The 20252-nt window shown below is 40.5% G+C and overlaps 1 protein-coding gene and 1 pseudogene across 1 annotated transcript; one reads left to right on the forward strand and one right to left on the reverse strand.

The window, feature by feature from the left end:
• Positions 1-1877: 1877 nt before the first annotated feature.
• Positions 1878-13414, reverse strand: psma6a (proteasome 20S subunit alpha 6a). Its single transcript, XM_059956736.1, has 7 exons — positions 13223-13414; positions 12879-12973; positions 8184-8265; positions 7596-7751; positions 3814-3992; positions 2390-2484; positions 1878-2059 (listed from the first exon to the last, which is right to left on the reverse strand). The coding sequence occupies exons 1-7, from the start codon at positions 13296-13298 to the stop codon at positions 2002-2004; spliced, it is 741 nt and encodes a 246-aa protein (XP_059812719.1). The 5' UTR covers positions 13299-13414; the 3' UTR covers positions 1878-2001.
• A 3354-nt stretch (positions 13415-16768) lies between these two features.
• On the forward strand, positions 16769-19369 carry LOC132385029 (cofilin-2-like; annotated as a pseudogene).
• The last annotated feature ends 883 nt before the right edge of the window (positions 19370-20252 follow it).

A 20252-nucleotide genomic window follows, 5' to 3' on the forward strand; every position in this document is an offset into this window, starting at 1 on the left:
CTACTTCCTTGGGAGTTTGCCAAGATATCTAAAACCTTGATGAACTGCTATAGATGTGTAATGGAGAGCATATTGATTGGCTGCAGCACAGCCTGATATGGAAACACCAGTGTCCTCGAACAGGAAATCCTACACAAAGTAGTGGATATAGCTCAGTCCATCACGGGTAAAGCCCTTCCCACCACTGAACACATCTACATGAAACGCTGTTGCAGGAAAGTAGCATCCATCATCAGGACGTGTTCTCCCACCACCACCCAGGACTTGTTCTCTTCCCACTGTTGCCATCAGGAATAAAACACAGGAGCCATAGGACTTACACAAACAGGTTCAGAAAGTTATCAGCCCCCTCAACCATCAAGCTCCTGAACCAAAGCAGATAACTTCACTTGACCCATTATTGAAATGTTTCAGGAACAGCTTCTTCCCCTTTGCCATCACACGAATAATGAACCCATGTACACTACTCGCTATTTTTTACTCTCTTTGTACTACTTTTAATATAATTTTTAATTTATAGCTTTTTAAAGTTATGTATTGCAATGTACTGCTGCCAAACAACTAATTTCTTGATGTATGCCAGTGATATTAAACCCGATTCAGATTCTTCCGTTAGTAAATCAACTGCAATCTAAAGCCACACTCAACTCTTTACTGTCGTCTAAAGCTCATTAGAAATGTTATGAATTTACAGTAACTGTGAATAGTTTGCTGGTCCACATTCCCAGAAGTGATATCATTTAGTGTAACACACAAATTATCATCATTCAGTATATTTAACCTGTGCCACTCAATTAGCCCTTCTTGTCCTCTCTTCCCTCTTATCCCAATGACTTACCTGAATTACCTTTACTGCCCTTTTGGTGAATTCCAGATTATCTATTGAGCAGTACACAATTATTTTTTGGTTCTTTTATCATTTATTTTCATATATCTTCTGGCTACTTATATTCCTATGAATTGGTAGTTTATCTTCCATTTTCACTCATTTCAATAAAACAACTGAACTCTCATGCCAGCACACAAAAAAAGTCCTTGCAACCACTGCCCAATTTAGCCGCAATTTACATGTTCATTTACTTTTGCAACAAGTCCTGGTAGCATTCTTGCTTGTGAGTTAAGGGTTGAAGACTCACTTCAGAGACTTCTGCACAAATATGGAGACCAATAGAGTTGTACTGATGGAGTACAGAAGTATCTAAGATGACTCTTTTCATATAAAAATCTATTAGCATAGCTGGCCATAAAAGATCTCTGAGAATCACATGAAAAACTGAGACATTATCTTTAGCATTCTGAACAAAATGCATTGCTCAGATTAACATCACAAAGAACTACTTATCAAGTTTTTAAACTATGTTCGTAGGAGTTTGGTATGTACAAGTAGCTGCTGCAAATCTTGCATACTAACAATGATTACATTTCAACAGTACTTCATTCACTACACAGGCCTTTGAGACATGTCAACAGTTAGTAAAACATTTGCTTCTTTCTGTTGTTACCAGTCTTTCAAAATTGGCAGTTGTTCTTCAAATGTAACGCATGCCAAATGCTAACTCAAAAAGCAAACCAAGCTTTTTTATCCCAACATTTAACTATAGATGAAAATGGCTGCTGAATAGTATTTTCACCAGCTGATTGCCATATTGGAAACCAATTCCCCTATAATGCTGAATTAGTTTCCTACTTTATATGTTTGAGGATTCCAGATCTTTTCATTTCGCTAATATCCAAATTATACTTTAAATGTGGGGAAATTTGGGAGTTTATCAGAAGTGAAGCAGATAGGTTGATAATTTTCATTCTTGTTATAGATGTAACCCATTACTTTGTCTTTAACAAGACACAAACATGTCTGCATATATTAAAGAACACTATTTTCAAAAACCTGTTTTATTTGAACAGAATAAAATACAGTGCAGATGAGCATTGTTACAGCAACATACAGCTTTCCATTAACAGTGTTCCTTATGTAACAAACAGTCTTAAACAAAATGAATTTCAATCTCTCTCTGCTAGAGCAACCAGATGTGCATCAATTTCAGCTTCTGAAAGAATCCTGAAAAATAAAAGTTAAAATGAAAGTTTGCAAGCTGAAGTATTTTGTAATAGTGACAAACACATGCAAAAAATAGGAAGCTATGATTTAAGCAGCAAGGCAGCAGGAATAGACTGTTATCAGACATCCCTGTAGTCTATTTATTTTAAAGTATATTACAATGTACTATTTCATTTGGTTGCATTTTTGCTAAATCCTTAACATAGTTACATAATGAAGGAAAATAAATCAACAAGGAACATAAACTTAGCATTAAAATGAAACAATAAGTTTGCAATTTAGAATCTTTGATCAGCACTTGATTTGTACAGTTGAAAAGGTTTCATTTACCTAAATTTTGGGTTATCCACTGTAACCACTCCTACCTCAATTTCAGAGGGTTTGAAATCAATAGAAAGTACTGTGGACAGACAAGTTATTGCTGTCTAGAGAAAAAACCAGATTAATTCAGAATGAGTACATATGATAACATAAATGCATGTCAGTTTATGGTTTGTTACATTTCAATGGAAACAATCTAACAATCTTTGTATGTAGGATAGTGTGTTGCACAAACTTGAGTTTTTTTTTTGACGATGTGACCAAGAACATGGATGACGGCAGCTCGGTAAACACTGTACATGGATTTTAGTAATCTCTTTGACAAGATATCTTATGGTAGGCTAGGATAGATCACATGGGATCCAGGACAAGTTAGCCAATTGGAAAATCAAATTGGCTTGACTGTATGAGAGTTGTTTCTCAAACTGGAGCCCTGTTCCAGATGGGACTGATGTTGGGCTCACTGCTGTTCATCATTTAGATTAAAGATTAAAGAGAATGCTGATGATACGAAATTGGTGGTATAGTGGATAGTGAAGGAGATTATTTAGGATTACAGTGGGATCTTAAATCGATTGGGTCAGTGGGCTGAGAAATGGGAGATGCAGTTTAATTCAGATAAATGTGAGGTGTTGCATTTTGGTAAGACAAGCCAGGGCAGGACTTGCACAGTAAATAGCAGCGTCCTGGGGAGTGTTACAGAACAGAAAGACCAAGGGGTGCATATACATAGTTCCTTGAAGGTGGTGACGCGGGTAGACAGGATAGAGGAGGAGTCTGGCACACTTGGGTTCATCAGTCAGTGGGTTGAGTACAGGAGTTGGGACTTCATATTACAGTTAAACAAGACATTGGTAGGAGCACATTAAGAATAATGCATACAATTCAGCTCAGCAAGCGACATAGAAGATGTCCTTGAAATGGAAAGGGTATAGAAAGATTTACCAGAATGCAAACAGACCTAAGGGTTTGAGTTACAAGGATAGAATAAATGTCCTCCCTGGAGTGGCAAAAGTTGAAAGATGACCAACTAGATGTTTATAAAATTGTAAAGAGCATAGATAAGGTGAGTAGCCATAGTTTTTCCCCGTGTAGGGGAGTCCAAACTGTAAGGGATAAGTTTAAAGTGCGAAGGAAGAGATTTTAAAGGGACGAGGGGGAAAATATTTATACAGAGGGTGGTGGAATGAGCTGCTGGAGGAAGTGGAAGATATGGATACAATTACAACATTTAATTTATATTTGGACAAGTACATGGATCAGAAATTGTGAGGGATATGGGCCAAATGCAGGCAAATAGAACTAACTCAGGTAACTGGGCCTAAAGGCCTGCTTTCTATATTGTATAACTCTATAACAGAAAATCAACATTGGAAGTGAGTTGATAAGGTAATTAAGTTAATTGTTACTGTTAAGACCTTGTACTTTCCTACCTCTACAGTTTGGCTATAAGTCCAGTCAAGTTTTTTCTTTATCTTCTTTTCCAAGAAGCTTGTGGCTTCTGTCTGTTTCACTCCTGCAGCAGTGGCCTTGAAACCGCAATAATAACCAGCAGGGTCACACTTATACACCTGAGCTCCAAGCTCTTCATCCACACCTATCAGAATCATACCTACAAAAGGAGAGAACAGTCCAAGTGGAAAAACATTTTATACAAATGGTTTAAAATAGCCATTTCATGGAATCAGAGATATATGTAGCACTAGAGGCAGCACATCGGTTATTAATATTCACAATGGCTTACTAAAAGTGCAGCTGCACAAAACCCGAGCCTCACTGCGTAACCTTGCAAAATCACCATCATTACATCTGACACAAGTCCTCCTTAAACTGCTTTCTTGCAACAGCTTCCATCACCTTTTCAGGTAAAAGTTTTTACATCCTGATTGAAATAAAAAGAATAAGCAACAAAGAGTGAAACCAAGCCAGTGGCTTAGATCGATAAATCTTTTCTCCCCACAGATGAACTACTAAATATTTCCAACATTTTATCTTCAAATTCAGATTTCCAATATCTGCAATGTATTGCTTTTGCTAACTAGAGTTAAATGTTTAAAGGAAGAAAAAGAACAATAATTTAGATACAACCTCTTTCAACTATAATTCATCATTGTCACAACACAATTCTATGCCTGCCATCCAGAAAGAAATAAGCCTTTCTGATACAGAACATCTAAATTATACATTAAGGGCATTTCCATTCTTCCTAAGCAAAAATACTGTATTTCTAACAACAAATCCAGTTTTTTAAAAATCCGAAGTACTAATGAAGGATATTCAACCTGAAATATTAACAACAACACACACAAAATGCTGGTGGAACACAGCAGGCCAGGCAGCATCTATAGGGAGAAGCGCTGTTGACGTTTTGGGCCAAGACCCTTCGTCAGGACTAACCGAAAGGAAAGATAGTAAGAGATTTGAAAGTAGTTGGGGGAGGGGGAAATGCAAAATGATAGAAGACCGGAGGGGGTGGGATGAAGCTAAGAGCTGGAAAGGTGATTGGCAAAAGTGATACAGAGCTGGAGAAGGGAAAGGATCATGGGATGGGAGGCCTCAGGAGAAAGAAAGGAGGGGGGGGGGGAGGGGAGTACCAGAGGGAGCTGGAGAACAGGCAAACAACTAAATATGTCAAGGATGGGGTGAGGGGCATTAATGGAAGTTAGAGAAGTCAATGTTCATGCCATCAGGTTGGAGGCTGCCCACCTGGTATATAAGGTGTTGTTCCTCCAACCTGAGTTTGGATTCATTTTGACAGCAGAGGAGGCCATGGATAAACATATCAGAATGGGAATAGGTCATGCAATTAAAATGTGTGGCCACTGGGAGATCCTGCCTTTTCTGGCAGACTGAGCGTAAGTGTTCAGAGAAATGGTCTCCCAGTCAGCGTCGGGTCTCACCAATATCAACTCTGCTCTCAAATCCACCATCAACTCTGCTCTCAAATCTTGCAATATCCCCTTCTCACAATTCCTCCGTCTCCGCCGCATCTGCTCTCAGGATGAGGCTTTTCATTCCAGGACGAAGGTGATGTCTTCCTTTTTTAAACAAAGGGGCTTCCCTTCGTCCACCATCAACTCTGCTCTCAAACGCATCTCTCCCATTTCCCGCACATCTGCCCTCACCCCATCCACCCGCCACCCCACTCGGGATAGGGTTCCCCTTGTCCTTACCTACCACCCCACCAGCCTCCAGGACCAACGTATAATTCTCCATAACTTCCGCCACCTCCAACGGGATCCCACTACCAAACACATTCCCCCCCCCCCCCCCTTCTGCTTTTCACAGGGATCGCTCCCTATGCAACTCCCTTGTTCACTCGTCCCCCCCCCCCCCATCTCTTCCCACCGATCTCCCTCCTGGCACTTATCCTTGTAAACGGAACAAGTGCTACACCTGCCCTTACACTTCCTCCCTCACCACCATTCAGGGCCCCAGACAGTCCTTCCAGGTGAGGCGACATTTCACCTGTGAGTTGGCTGGTGTGGTATACTGCGTCCGGTGCTCCCGGTGTGGCCTTTTATATATTGGTCAGACCTGACGCAGACTGGGAGACCGTTTTGCTGAACACCTATGCTCGGTCTGCCAGAGAAAGCAGGATCTCCAGTGGCCACACATTTTAATTCCACATCCCATTCCCATTCTGATATGTCTATCCATTATCAAAATTAATCCAAACTCAGGTTGGAGGAACAACACCTTATATACCGGCTGGGTAGCCTCCAACCTGATGGCATGAACATTGACTTCTCTAACTTCCGTTAATGCCCCTCCTCCCCTTCTTATCCCATCCCTTACATATTTAGTTGTTTAGTTGTTTGCCTGTTCTCCATCTCCCTCTGGTACTCCCCCCCCCCCCCCCCCCACCACCTTCCTTTCTCCCGAGGCCTCCCGTCCCATGATCCTTTCCCTTCTCCAGCTCTGTATCACTTTTGCCAATCACCTTTCCAGCTCTTAGCTTCATCCCTCCCCCTCCGGTCTTCTCCTATCATTTCGCATTTCCCCCCCTCCCCCCATTACTTTCAAATCTCTTACTATCTTTCCTTTCGGTTAGTCCTGACGAAGGGTCTCGGCCTGAAACGTCAACAGCACTTCTCCCTATAGATGCTGCCTGGCCTGCTGTGTTCCACCAGCATTTTGCGTGTGTTGTTGTTAATATTTCAGGTTTGAATTTCCAGCATCTGCAGATTTCCTCGTGTTTGCTCTGAAATATTAACTCTATTTCTCTTTCTATAGATGGAGTTTGACCTACTGAATATTCTCAGCATTTGATTTTGGATTTCCAGCATCAACAGTTTTTTTTGCTTTTCACCCACAAGAACTAAATTTGCTCAGCAAGTTAAATATCCCACCCACCATAAAGCAGTTACCTTTTCTTGAATTCCAGATGCAAAAAAGATACCAATAAAATTGAAAACAAATATTTGCAGACATTTTTTTCTAATACCATGGTGAATTTGAATTAATGAGGAATTCTGTAGTAGATATACATACATGCTGCTGACTTTAACAGTGCCAGTATTATATATTAAACTTCTCGTAAAAAGCTGCCTCGTAACAAGATTACAGGTTTTAGTAATTTTGGTCCTTCGAATCTTTTTTTTACAAGGTTTACACATTTTTCTTAACCTTCTTTTCCTGAGCAGCAAGTTGTGAAACGATACCACTCCACGCAGACCGTAAACTCTCTTGCCCTTATCCCAACAATCGTAGGAGCTACCAAAATCGATAGTTTGTTGAAATACGAGTGTAATACAGTGATTAAAAAGAGGAGCTGGGATTGAATATTTATCCAGTAATTTTAATATTATTAAAACTGATCACAACCCTGTTGCAGGATACAAACTGGTTGGTGTATTTCTTGACTGTTAAAGTCTGACTAGCTTTCAAAATGTAGCAGTAAGTTGCAGTGAACTGGAAGATGTCAAAGGAGCTCTGTTCATACAAATCTTCTGATTCAGTACTGAACCAAGAGCAAGTATGATCTCTTTGCTATGAGTGTTGTTAGGTTATCCATTAGGCCTTGCAAAAATGGAAAATTACCTGGTTTAATGATTTGCTCTTTCTCAACTAATAAAGTAAATAAATTAGAAAATAACAGATGGAACAGAACATGATTATCACTTTGTAATGGATGAACAACTTACAAAAAAATATGGTCTGAAGCATAACCTAATGTTGCATTATTGTTGTACAACATAAACAAGTTGCTTACAGCATCCTAGAGGTCGCATTTCTGCATTCTGTGTGTATACTTGAGAAATGTCTGCGATCCGCTTGCACAGCATGTCTACTGGGATATCATACCCATACTTGTACTTCCAATTTGCTGCTTCATAACGAGCTCGTTGAACTTGAGACCTGCTGTCTGCTGTAAAAATGAATAAGAACATATGTAAGTGAAAATGCAAATATTTAGGCAAAACTTACGAAACATGATCACCTCATTGCTCTCTTCAGAAATTTAAAGGTTTAACATGCCAAGATATTGGACATAATCAATGGAGAAATGAGTGGTAACAATTAAATACCCTGTTAAGTGGCACCAAACACAGTTTGAAAAGCCCGTAGACCAGAAAGAAATACCATTCTGAATTTAAGTTTGTAATATTTGGAATCTCTTCTTAACTATGCTTATCTTATTAATTATTGATTGGAACACATGAACAACATGTTACTAAAACCTTGAATTATCCAAACTCCACACTTATGAAAGAATTATATTAAAAAAATAACAAAATACTCTATCTAGGCAGAAGATTCTCAACCTAACAGGAGTAATATTTTCTAGGAAGTTTATTACCTGTCATTCCTGTCATTACACATCCTATCTTTTCAGTTACTCTGAAAAGATGAGTGACTGTTTTGGCATCCAAAAGTTTATCCTGAGAAAACAGAAAGTCTAGCAATTAGGTTAAGAAGAAACACAATAAGAAACAAGAGAGATTATAATGTAAATGACTCTCCATGTCTGCTAGATCAATAATGCAGATACCGTTCACTCAGGCAAGATTTGATGTGTTTCTGAAAGACAGCTTGCCTCTGGATCTGAAGATCTACTACAAACTAAAACTGTGGACATAGCTAAGTACATCATGGAACTCAACCTGCCCTCCATGTGAACTCTCCATACTTCTTTCTGCCTCAGTAAAACAGAGAGTAAAATCAAAGACCCCACTCACCCTGGACATTCTCCACCTCTCGCTTATTGGGCAGAAGAGATGAAAGCCCGAAAGTACGTAAAACCAAGCACAAGAACAGTTTCTACCAGGTTGTTATAAGATTACTAAATGGTACCCTAGTATGATATGAGGGATCCTTGACCTCACAATCTACCTCAGTATGTTCTGGTACCTTCTTGCCTAATTGTACTATACTTTCTCTATAGATGTGACTTTATTCTGCATTCTGCTGTTGTTTTACCTTGCACTAACTCAATGCACTGCATAATGACTGATTTGTATGAACAATATGCAAGTCAAGCTTTTCACTGTATCTCAGTACGTGACAATAATAAACTAATTCCAAGACTGTACAACTGAATGTGAGAGTGAATCAATACTCTCAGAGATAGGGGTAAGCAAGGTTCTAGTGTTGACAAGGTTATGACTATCTCTGCTTTGAACTGTTGTCCTGGATTTCAGTTTAGAATGGCCTGGGAATTTTAATATACTTTTGCTCAAACTGATAAATATTATCATTAAACCAACATGATAGGAATTTCTTTTTGAAAAACATAATTCTCCTGAGACAATTACATGTGTAAGCCTTCATTACATCTGTCTCTGCCCTCCCTCAGACCTCTTCTGCTGAAACCATTGTCCAACCCTTTGTATTGCTAGATTTGACCAATCCAAAGTAGTCCTGATTGGCCTCTTTCATTGACATCATATGTAAGCCTAACAGTACAAACTTCCACTTCCCATCTTGCACCAAGTCCCATTCACTGCTTGTTGACCAGTATTGGTTCCAAGTTAAACAATGCTCCAATACCTAAAACTTTCATCATTTGCAAATCTCTCTGGTGTCCTACTTTCCCCATTCCTGCAATCTCTTCCCCTTTTAAACACTGATCCTTCTCAATAAGTATATTCGTCTCCAGATTTAATCTCTACATCCTTAGGAAGACACAGTGCTGCAGCTAACAGAACTCACAGCACCAACAACTATAATTCAATCATGATCTCAGTGCTGTGTGAAGACTTTTCAGAATCAGGTTTACTATCACCAGCATATGTTGTGAAATTTGTTAACTTTACAGCAGCAGTACAATGAAATACATGATAAATAAGTACAGAGAAAAAATGAATTACAGTAAATATGTCTATTAAACAGTTAACATTAGTACAAAAAAAACACAAATAAAAAAGTAGTGAGGTAGTGTTCATGGGTTCAATGTCCATTTAGAAATAGGATGGCAGAGGGGGAAGAAGCTGTTCCTGAATCGCTGAGTGTGTGCCTTCAGGCTTCTGTACCTCCTTCCCTATGGTAACATTGAGACCAGCGCATGTTCCGGCTGGGGTGGGGGGGGGTTCTTAATGATGGATGCTGCCTTCCTTAGGCACCGCTCCTTGAAGATGTCTTGGATATTACGGAAGCTAGTACCCATGATGGAACTGACTAATTTTACAAGTTTCTGCAACTTACTTCAGTCTTGTGCAGCAGCTCTCCCATCCCCCATACTAGACAGTGATGCAGCCAGTCAGGATGCTCCCAGCAGTACACTTGCAGAAGTTTGAGTGTTTTAGGTGACAAACCAAATCTCCTCAAACTCCTAATGAAATATAGCCTCTGTCTTGCCTTCTTTATAGCTGCATCAATATTGTTGATAATGCTAAGGTTAACCTCGAGAGTTTTCCCAATACTTTAGTAGTAAAAGAAGAGTCATGGAGGAAATTAAGTGTGCTATGAATAATAGTGGGCTGTTAAATTATGTGGAGAAGGACATAGCGGAAACTCTTAACTCATATTTTGCTAAAGTATTCACCTCTAAGAATGTTAGCAATATGCCAGTAAGTGTAGAGAAAAATAAGGTTGTTTTAAGTGACTTAGAGATCTTAGAAAGTGAGGTCCTGCTTCAGATGAAAAGGTTGAAAGTTAATAAGTCTCCAGAGCCAGACAACATATATCCAAGGGTACTTAAAGAGGTCTGATTACATATACAAATCCCTAACATGTATTTTTCAAGTCAGTGAAAACTGGTGAAATATCTAAAGACTGGAAATTGGCTAACGTTGCCCCAGTATATAAGAAGGGTGACCCTGATAACTATAGACCAGTAAGCTTAATGTGTATTGCAGGTAAGATAATGGAAATAATAATAAGAATGAGATGAAAAAGCAGCTAAGAACAGGCATGTTAGCAGAAGGCCAGCTTAGGTTCAGAAAGAGGAAATCATGTTTTGCTAATATGCTGAAGTTTTATTGAAGAGACAACTATAATTTATGACAACAATAGAGTAGTTGTTATCATTTACTTGGACTTTCAGAAGGCTTTTGACAAGGTACCCCACAAGAGATTAGCAATCAAATTACAGGAGGTAGGGATTCAGGGTAAGGTGTGCGAATTGGCCCGAAAACAGAAAAGAAGAAGTTACAGTGAAAGGATCATTTTCACACCTAAAAAATGTTAAAAGTGGGGTTCCACAGATATCAGTTTTGGGGCCACTGCTGCTTTTAACTTACATTAATGGTTTGGATAAGCATATAACAAATAAACAAGTAAAGTCTGTTGATGACACAAAAGTAGGGAGGTGGGCTGAGAACATGCAGGCAGCAGAATGAACAAAATCCAGGTGTGGGCAGATAAATTTAATGTAAGTAAATGTAAAGTATTATATATAGGAAGAAGAAATATTAGATATAAATTAGCAATGGAGGGTCTTGAGTTAGAAAGGGCACTGCATGAACAGGATTTGGGCATCCTGATAGACTCATCACTATCAACATCTAGACACCACACAGAAGCAAGTAGGAAGGCTAAAAGAATTTTGGGCTATATAATTTGCTCAATGGAGTTCAAGTACAGAGATGTTCTTAAATTGTATAATACACTTGTGAGCCACACCTTGAGCACCGTGTACAATTTTGTGGTCCATATTGTGTGAGGGATGTGAAGGCATTGTAAAGAGCTCAGAGAAGGGTGACAAGATGCATTCCAGGTCTGTGGGGTATGAGCAAAGAAGAAGGAATGAAAGAATTCAATCTTTTTAGTCTAAGAAGATGTAGAATGAGAGGAGACTTGATAGAAATGTTCAAAACCATTAAGGGTATAAGTAAGGTGGATGCCAGTTGCTACCTCAAAATTAATCCATCGTCATGGACACAGGGCCATAGGAGAGACTGGTAAAGGGAAATTTCAGACTAACGTCAGGAAGCATTTCTTTTCAGAGTGAGTTGTGGACACATGGAAGAAACTACCTAGTTGTATAGTTGACAGTAGTACGGGTGTTCTCCCCCCCCCCTTACAAAGGTAGAGCAGTCCTATGAAACCTTTCTTAAGCCAAAATGGCGTAAAGCAAAGAACCATTAATTTTTATGGGAACCATTTTTTAAAAAGCGAAAATCCTCTTTGCAATGCGAACATTCATCAAGCAGGGGATACCTGTACCGTAGAAACTTTCAAATCTAAACTGAATAGTTATTTCAATGCTGTGTGAATAGGAAATAGGCAAAAGCTCTGCTGGGTCAAATAGCCTCTTCTTGTCAATAACCTTCTAGTGTTCCAGGTAAGGTCCTTACAGATACTGATGCCTTGACTTCGTTCAGAGTTTGTGAAGATTCAGCATAACATCTAAAACTTTGACAAACCTCTACAGATGTGTAGTGGAGAGTATACTGACTGGCTGCATCACAGCCTGATATGGAAACACCAATGGCCTTCAACAAAAAGTAGTGTATGTGGCCCAGTCCATCATGTGTAAAGCCTTCCCCACCATTGACACATCGACATGAAAGAATGTCGCAGGAAAGCAGCATCCATCATCAAGATCCCCACCACCCAGGATGTTGTCCCTTCTCGCTGCTGCCATTAGGAAGAAGGTACATCAGCCTCAGGACCTGTACCACCAGTTCAGGAACAGTTATTACCCCTCAACCATCAGGCTCTTGAACCAAAGGGGTAACTTCACTTGCTCCATCACCGAAATGTTCTCACAACCTTTGGACTCACTTTCAAGGACTCTTCATCTCTTGTTCTCAATATTTATCCCTTATTTGTTATTGTTTCTTTTTGTATTTGCACAGTTTGTTGTCCTTTGCACACTGGATGAACACCCAAGTTGATGCAGTCTTTCATTGAATCTATATGGTTATTACTCTATCATTGATTTATTGAGTATGCCTGCAAGAAAATGAATCTCAGCGTTGTAGATGGTAACATATATGTACATTGATAATAAATTTACTTTGAAGTTTGAACTTTAAACCAGCAGCACCACCTCAAATCCAGTCAAAATCTGTTCTGGACCCAATTAAAAGTTACATCGGCCTACACTCACCGGCACTTTCTTTTGTGTAACTACTACAGCACAGTCCTTGCCACGAACAGCGACTGACGTGAGCCCGCCCTGGTTTATAGCTTTAAACGCGTACTCTGCAAGACAAGAAAAGACGTCCTCAGTATTCAAGACATTTAAATCAGATCGCCATTAAATCCGCCAGAGTTCGTTCTTACACCCTGACCTTTTCACACAGTGACAAGGAGCACTAGACGCTCGCCGACATCCCAAAAAAGTTGCTCAGGAGCCGCCAAACCCGAGCCCCGGGCCTGGCATGACTGAGCATAGGAACTAGGCCTTGAGCCCAGGGCCGCAGCGGGGTGGGAGGCGCGCCTTTTACTCACCAACTTGGTAAAGCCTCCCCTCTGGGGAGAAGATGGTGATGTGACGGTCGAAGCCGGCGCTCGAACCGCGGGACATTTTCACAAAGAAACCGAGCCGATCAACGACATGCAAGACAGCAGCTCGGCGCCGGAACTGATTCTCTGCCTATCCGCCCGCCCCGGCCGGAAGCACTACTGATGCCATCTACCCCGGGCTGGCCGGGAGCTCAGCGCAGTTACTCCGGGCTGGAGGGTGCAAGCGCGGATCAGTGCCTTTTTCTGTAGGTAGGTGACCGTTCTGGGAGCCTACCAGCAGGAAAGATGTCAATAAGACTGAGAACATTGCCGGGACTGAGGAGAGGTTAAATAGGTTAGCACTTCCCCTGAGCATAGGAGAATGAGCCGAGATCTCATAAAGTAAAATTATATAGATACGGTAAATGCAAGCATCCGAAGGTTGTGTGAGACTAGAACTAAAGGCCATAGGTTAAGGATGAAAGGTGAAATATTTAAGGGGAACATTTAGGAGGAACTTCTTCATTCAGAGGATAGTGTGAGGGTGGAACAAACTGCCACTGGAAGTGGTGGACAATAGAACAAGGCAGATTAACATTTTGGTATGGACTAGATGGGACGAAAGACCTGTTTCTGTGGTGTAGTGCTCGATGACATTTAATAATAAAGAAAATTGGAAATGGGCAGAAAGTGCTGCTTGTAAGTCAAGAACTGGATAAAGGAGTACAGTATTTACTTTCCAAGGGGTGTGACGAGAGAGTGGAGACATGAGAATGCCGAATCCACAAGGCTTAATGTAAACGCACCCTAAGGTCTTTAAAAATGAAAATTAGGTTTCTGGCCTAACATACCTCTCCTGTAGTTTCTTCAATTTTCTTTCAAACACAAGATTTTTTATATTCATAGATGCTCAGTTTGGATTCCACTGGGATCATTTTAACTCCAGACACCATTTATAGCTCTGATTCAAACATGGACTAAAGATCTCTGTTCCAAATGGCAGCTGACACTATAATCATAGAGCTGTACAGCACAGGAAATGAGCCCTTTCGAACCACATCTGTACTAACTATAAATGTTGTAATTGTTTCTGCCTCCACACTTCCTCTGACAGCATGCTATTGATCACCTGTGTGGGAAAACCCCTCAGAGCTCCTCTCACCTCAGACCTGTGACTTCTAGTTCTAGGCTCCCATGCCCTGGGGTAAAGGATTCTGACTATCTATCCTATCTCTGATTCAGAATTTTATAAAACTCTGCAAGGAGCCCTCAAGCTCCTACATTAGAGGGAGAATAAACCCTGTCTAAACTCTCATTACCCTGGCAGCTGAGGAATTTAAGTTTAAATAATTAATATATCTGGATATTTTTAAACAGCTGATTTCAATAACATTAAATATAAAACTATCTGATCTTGTTCTCAGGGAAAACCCTTTGTTACCCTTCCATTGTACAAGAGGTTCCAAAATGCACCCATACAGTTCACTTTTTATCTTCTCAGTTCAAGAGCAATTAGCAATAGCCAATAGGTCTTAGTGTTTTCAGCAGTATCTATACTTAAAACTTCTATTTTTGACCAAGCTTTTATCAATTTTTTTTCCCAATAGCTCTAAGGGATTCATATTATCAATGCCTGCCTCGCTGAGGTGGCTCCTCAGAGATGTGAAGTGGTTCACATTTTCTAGGGTCTCATTTAAGATTTTGATTGATTATTGATAGAGCTTGAGGAGTTAGTGTGGTTGAAAAATGTGAACCACACTGCTCAATGCTGCTCTTCATGCTTTTTTCTTGGATTTATCCTCAGTATTGTGCAGTAGGGCAGATTGGTAGTGAGTTCTGATCTTTGAAATATCTATCTTCCTGTATCTTCATGTATGACATGAAGCTTGGTATCTGAATTTACATAAATGAAAGCATTATCAGGTATTGTGAATTATGGGTTGAGGAAAAGGTTTTGGGATGAAGGTAATGAAGATACATAGTTTCCATTTGTATTGTACATGCACTTCACTCCATTGGGATTGTTGATGGGATTCAGTAATTGCTTTGAAGAAGATTGAGAAGAGGGTTGAAGTCATTGCACAGGAAAATATGTAACAATTTACATGATGCCTCATGCACTCAAAATCCATCACCCACTGTGCCAAAGTGTCATGCATGATAGAATAGACACACACACATAAATACAAGCAAAAGCCATTCCTTTGTGGAGCTAGCAGAGAAAGTAGGGAAGGTTGCAAATCATGAAGAATATACAGAAAGAAAATAGGAGGTAAGCGGCCCAGGAAGATTAGGCCTGGAGCTGGAAGGAAGGACAAACGGAGCAGCATCAAGTGATTGGGCTTCAGGGGTGGGTTAATATTAGATCACATCATGTATTGACTTTAGACTCCACCACAATGGACCAGGTTGGGTTAACACAGAACATAGAACAGGGCAGCACAGAAACAGGCACTTCAACCCACAATGTTGTGCTGAAGCAGCTAAAAAGTAAATTTTTTAAAAACTCAAAAACTAATTCCTCCTGCATACACAATGTCCACATTCATCATCTTCCTCATACCCATGTACCTATCTAAACGTCTTTTAGAAGCCTCTAATGTATTTGCCTCTACCACCATAACAGGCATTGCATCCCAGGCATCCACCACTCTGAGAAACAAAAACTTACCCATCACATCCCCTTTGATCCTAACCCCTTTCACCTTCAATACATGCCCTCTGGTATTAGACATTTCTACCCTGAGAAAAAGATACTCCCTGTCTGCCTTATTTATGTCTCTCATAATCTTATAAGCTTCCAATCCTCTGGTACCTCACCTGTCGCTACTGATAATTAGCTGTCTCTGCCAGGGACTCTGCAAATCCTGCACTTTCCTTTTGCAAGGTCCAGGGGAACACCTTTGTCAGGCCCTGGGGATTTATCCACCCTAATTTGCTTCAGGACAGCAAACATCTTTTCCTCTGTGATCTGTATAGGGTCCATGAAGTTGATGCTGGTTTGCCTCACTTCAATAGATTTTGTGTCTGCCTCCTGTGTAAATACAAACATAAAAAAAAATTTAAGATCTCCCCCATCTATTTTGGCTCCACACAAGGATTACCATTCTGATCTTCCAGAGGACCAATTTTGTCCCTTGCAATCCTTTTGCTCTTAACATATCTAGAATCCCTTAGGATTCTTCTTCATTCTGTCTGCTAGGGTGACCTCATGTCTTTTTTAAGCCCTCCTGATTTCTTTCTTAAGTGTGCTCTTGCATTTCTTATTCTCCATGAACACCGGCATTTGTTCCTACCTGCAATGCACCTCTTTTATTTTAAACCAGGACCTGAATATCTCTTGAAAACCACCTGTTATCATTACCTTTTATTCTGACAGACACACACAAGCTTTGTACTCTCAAAATTTCACTTTTGAAAGCCTCCGTCTTACCAAGTACCTTTTTGCCAGAAGACAGCCTGTCCCAATCCACACTTGCCAGATCCTTTCTGATACCATTAAAATTGGCCTTTTTGGTTCACTGCCACTCCCATCCCATGTGTGGCTGCTCACTGTTGCCACTCAACATGGCCTCTGGAGTAACAGTGAACGATGAAGTTATTAAAGTCTTCACTGACATGAAAGTAAGGAAATCTTCATACCCAGAGGTCAAAAAAAGAAAGAAAGCAGTACTGTTCTGCCTTAGTGAAGATAAAAAAACAAATAATTGTAGAGGAAGCCGAAGAAATACTGGTAGGTGAAATTGGGGGAACTGTGCAGGACCCCTACACATCCTTTGTTAAGTTGCTACCTTCGACCGACTGTCATTATGCTTTGTATGATGCTACATACGAGACAAAAGAATCCAAGAAAGAAGATTTGGTATTTATATTCTGGGCTCCAGAGAAGGCAAGCCTTAAAAGCAAGATGATATACGCTAGCTCAAAGGATGCTGTTAAAAAGAAATTTACAGGTTATAGCTTTTGCTGAGTTAAAAGTTGTTTACATTGATATGGTTTAGCAACATATTCATTACATTTTATTTATTTTTCAGGTATTAAACATGAATGGCAAGTTAATGCAATAGATGAAATTCAGGACCGTAATACGCTTGCAGAGAAACTGGGCGGCAATGTGGTGGTTTCACTTGAAGGAATAACCTTGCACAATGACAATTGAGTGCCATCTTGACCCAAGGAGCTTCCATTCCTGCAGCTCTATTATAATTTGATCAGAGTTGGAATAGTTTAGAGTTTTTTTCCACGTAAAGGAGATCTCATTAACTTAAAGCAGCCAATTGGTGGTTGCACTTAGACTGTTTGATCCCTGTAGTTTTATAGAACCATAGAACACTACAGCACAGTACAGACCCTTCAGCCCTCCATGTTGTGCTGACCAATATAATCCTTAAAAAAAACTACTAAACCCACACTACCCCATAACCCTCTATTTTTCTTTCATCCATGTGCCTGTCCAAGAGGCTCTTAAATACTCCTAATGTTTTAGCCTCCACAACCATCCCTGGCAAGTCATTCCAGGCACTCACAACCCTCTGTGTAAAAAACTTCCCTAATTGCTGTTGTCTCCCCTAAACTTCCCTCCCTTAATTTTGTACATATATCTTTTGGTGTTTGCTATTGGTGCCCTGGGAAACAGGTACTGACTATCCACCCTATCTATGCCTCTCATAATCTTGTAGATCTCTATCAAGTCCCCTCTCATTCTTCTATGCTCCAAAGAGAAAAGTCCCAGCTCTGCTAACCTTGCTTCATATGACTTGTTCTCCAAACCAGGCAACATCCTGGTAAATCTCCTCTGCACCCTCTCCATAGCTTCCACATCCTTCCTATAATGAAGTGACCAGAATTGAACACAATACTCAGTTAGAGATTACTCAGTCTCACTAGAGATTTGTAGAGTTGCAACATGACCTCTCTACTCTTGAATTCAATCCCCCGGTAATGAAGCCTAGCATTCCACAGGCCTTCTTAACTACCCCATCAACCTGTGGAGCAACCTTGAGGGATGTATTGATCTGAACCCCAAGGTCCCTTTGTTCATCCACACTCTTAAGTAACTGACCATTAATCCTGTACTCAGTCTTCTGGTTTGTCCTTCCAAAATGCATCACCTCACACTTATCTGGATTGAACTCCACCTGCCATTTTTCTGTCCAACTCTGCAGCCTGTCTATATCCTCTTGTAACCTTCGACAACCTACAGCTCCATCCACAACTCCTCCAATCTTCATGTCATCCGCAAACTTACTCACTCATCCTTCCGCCTCTACATCCAGGTCATTTATTACAATCACAAATAACAGGTATCCCAGGACAGATCCCTGCGGCACTCCACTAGTTACCGACCTCCAGGCAGAATACTTACCTTCCACAACTACCCTCTGCTTTCTTCCTTTAAGCCAATTTTTTATCCAAACAGCCAAGGTCCCACTTATCCCATGCCTCATGACTTTCTGGATGAGTCTCTCGTGAGGGACCTTGTCATCTCGTGACCATCTCGTGAGGGGTTTTATGTAGAATCTCAAAGAATGCTTTCACATCATTCATTCTAGCCAAAACAATTGTTGTTGCATGCATTCCTTGTTCCTTGTACAATGAATGTGAACGTTTATGTGAGTAGTTTAGAACACTAAGTATAAACTTTTGAAAACCGTGTGTATTGTCCACTGGTCAGGTGGTAGCCATCAGTTCATTACTGTAATTGTTGAAATTGCACTTGATCACAGTTCCATGAGGCTCTTGTGCATTCATAATCCACTCCTGCCTTGATATAGTTTTGTCATGGCAGTATTTGTTCTACACTTTTCATCAAAAGCACTTTTGGTAACACTTCTTGTTTTTTAAAAAAAGAATAAGGAATGCCAACCAAGTCTCTGTAGATGCGTCATCGGTGAATTGTAGCTCTTGCATTTTTCATTCCTGTTGTGCAGACCTTAAGGAAGGAATTGTTTATGTTGCCTTTTGTTTCCAGTGGAATGTACACTACTGAAAAAGAATGGGAGTCAAAGTTTACCATGTTAATCTTTTTCAACATTGAAAAGACATGCAAAATTAGTCATGATGGCAGTTACTGTATACTGGAGCCTTAAATGGAACATTGTTTTTGAGATCAGAAATTTGGCCACGCTTACAATAAAAGTTGTGTGGTTAAAAAAAAAATTGGCCTTTTTCCAATTTATAATCTCAACCCACGGATGAGACCTGTCTTTATGCATATTTACTTTCAAAGTAATAGCTTTATGACCACTAGGTGCAAAATGTTCCCCTACACGAACTTTTGTCGCCTACCCTGTCTTATTCCTTAATAGCAGATCAAGTATCGCACACACCCTCTTTGGATCTTCTATGTACTGATTACGGAATTTTCCTGAACACATTCGATTAACTCTATCCCATCTTGTCCTTTTACAGTGTGGAAGTCCCAGTGTGGAAAGTTAAAATCACTAACTATAATAACCTTATGTTTCTTGCAACAGTTTGCAATCTCTGCAAATTGATGACCACACCTGCAAAAGGTGCATCCAGCTGCAGCTCCTATCAGACCGAGTTAGGGAATTGAAGCAGGAGCTGGATGAACTACGGATCATTTGGGAGGCAGAAGCAGAGATAGATAAGAGTTATCAGGAGGTAGTCACACCAAAAAGTCAGGAGGTAGGCAAATGGGTGACAGTCATGAGAGGCAGGGGGAGCAAACAGAGAGAGCAGAGCACCCCTGTGGCCGTTCCAATTAACAATAAGTATACCATTTTGGATACTGTTGGTGGGGATGATCTACCAGGAATAAGTTACAGTGGTCCTGTCTCTGGCACTGAGGTTGGACCCTCGACTAGGAAGGGGAGGAGGGAAAAGAAGAGAGCAGAAGTGATAGGGGATTCTATAGTCAGGGGGGCGGATAGGAGATTTTGTGGGGAAGATCGGGAGTTTCGGATGGTATGTTGCCTCCCTGGTGCCGGGGTCCGGGACATCTCAGATTGGGTGCAGGTTATTCTCGAGAGGGAGGGCAAGAACCCAGATGTTGTGGTCCATGTAGGGACCA

This window comes from Hypanus sabinus, chromosome 2 (genome assembly GCF_030144855.1).
Source record: "Hypanus sabinus isolate sHypSab1 chromosome 2, sHypSab1.hap1, whole genome shotgun sequence".
NCBI lineage: Eukaryota > Metazoa > Chordata > Chondrichthyes > Myliobatiformes > Dasyatidae > Hypanus > Hypanus sabinus.

Bases quoted from the DNA above. Each gene is read 5' to 3' on its own strand.
- psma6a (XM_059956736.1), bottom strand. From the start codon at position 13,298: ATGTCCCGCGGTTCGAGCGCCGGCTTCGACCGTCACATCACCATCTTC. The intron at 8,266-12,878 runs GTGAGTGTAGGC...CTGTTTTCTCAG, and splicing joins TTACACAAAAGAAAGTGCCG to GATAAACTTTTGGATGCCAA. The intron at 3,993-7,595 runs GTAAGCAACTTG...CTCCTTTTGTAG, and splicing joins AATGCGACCTCTAGGATGCT to GTATGATTCTGATAGGTGTG.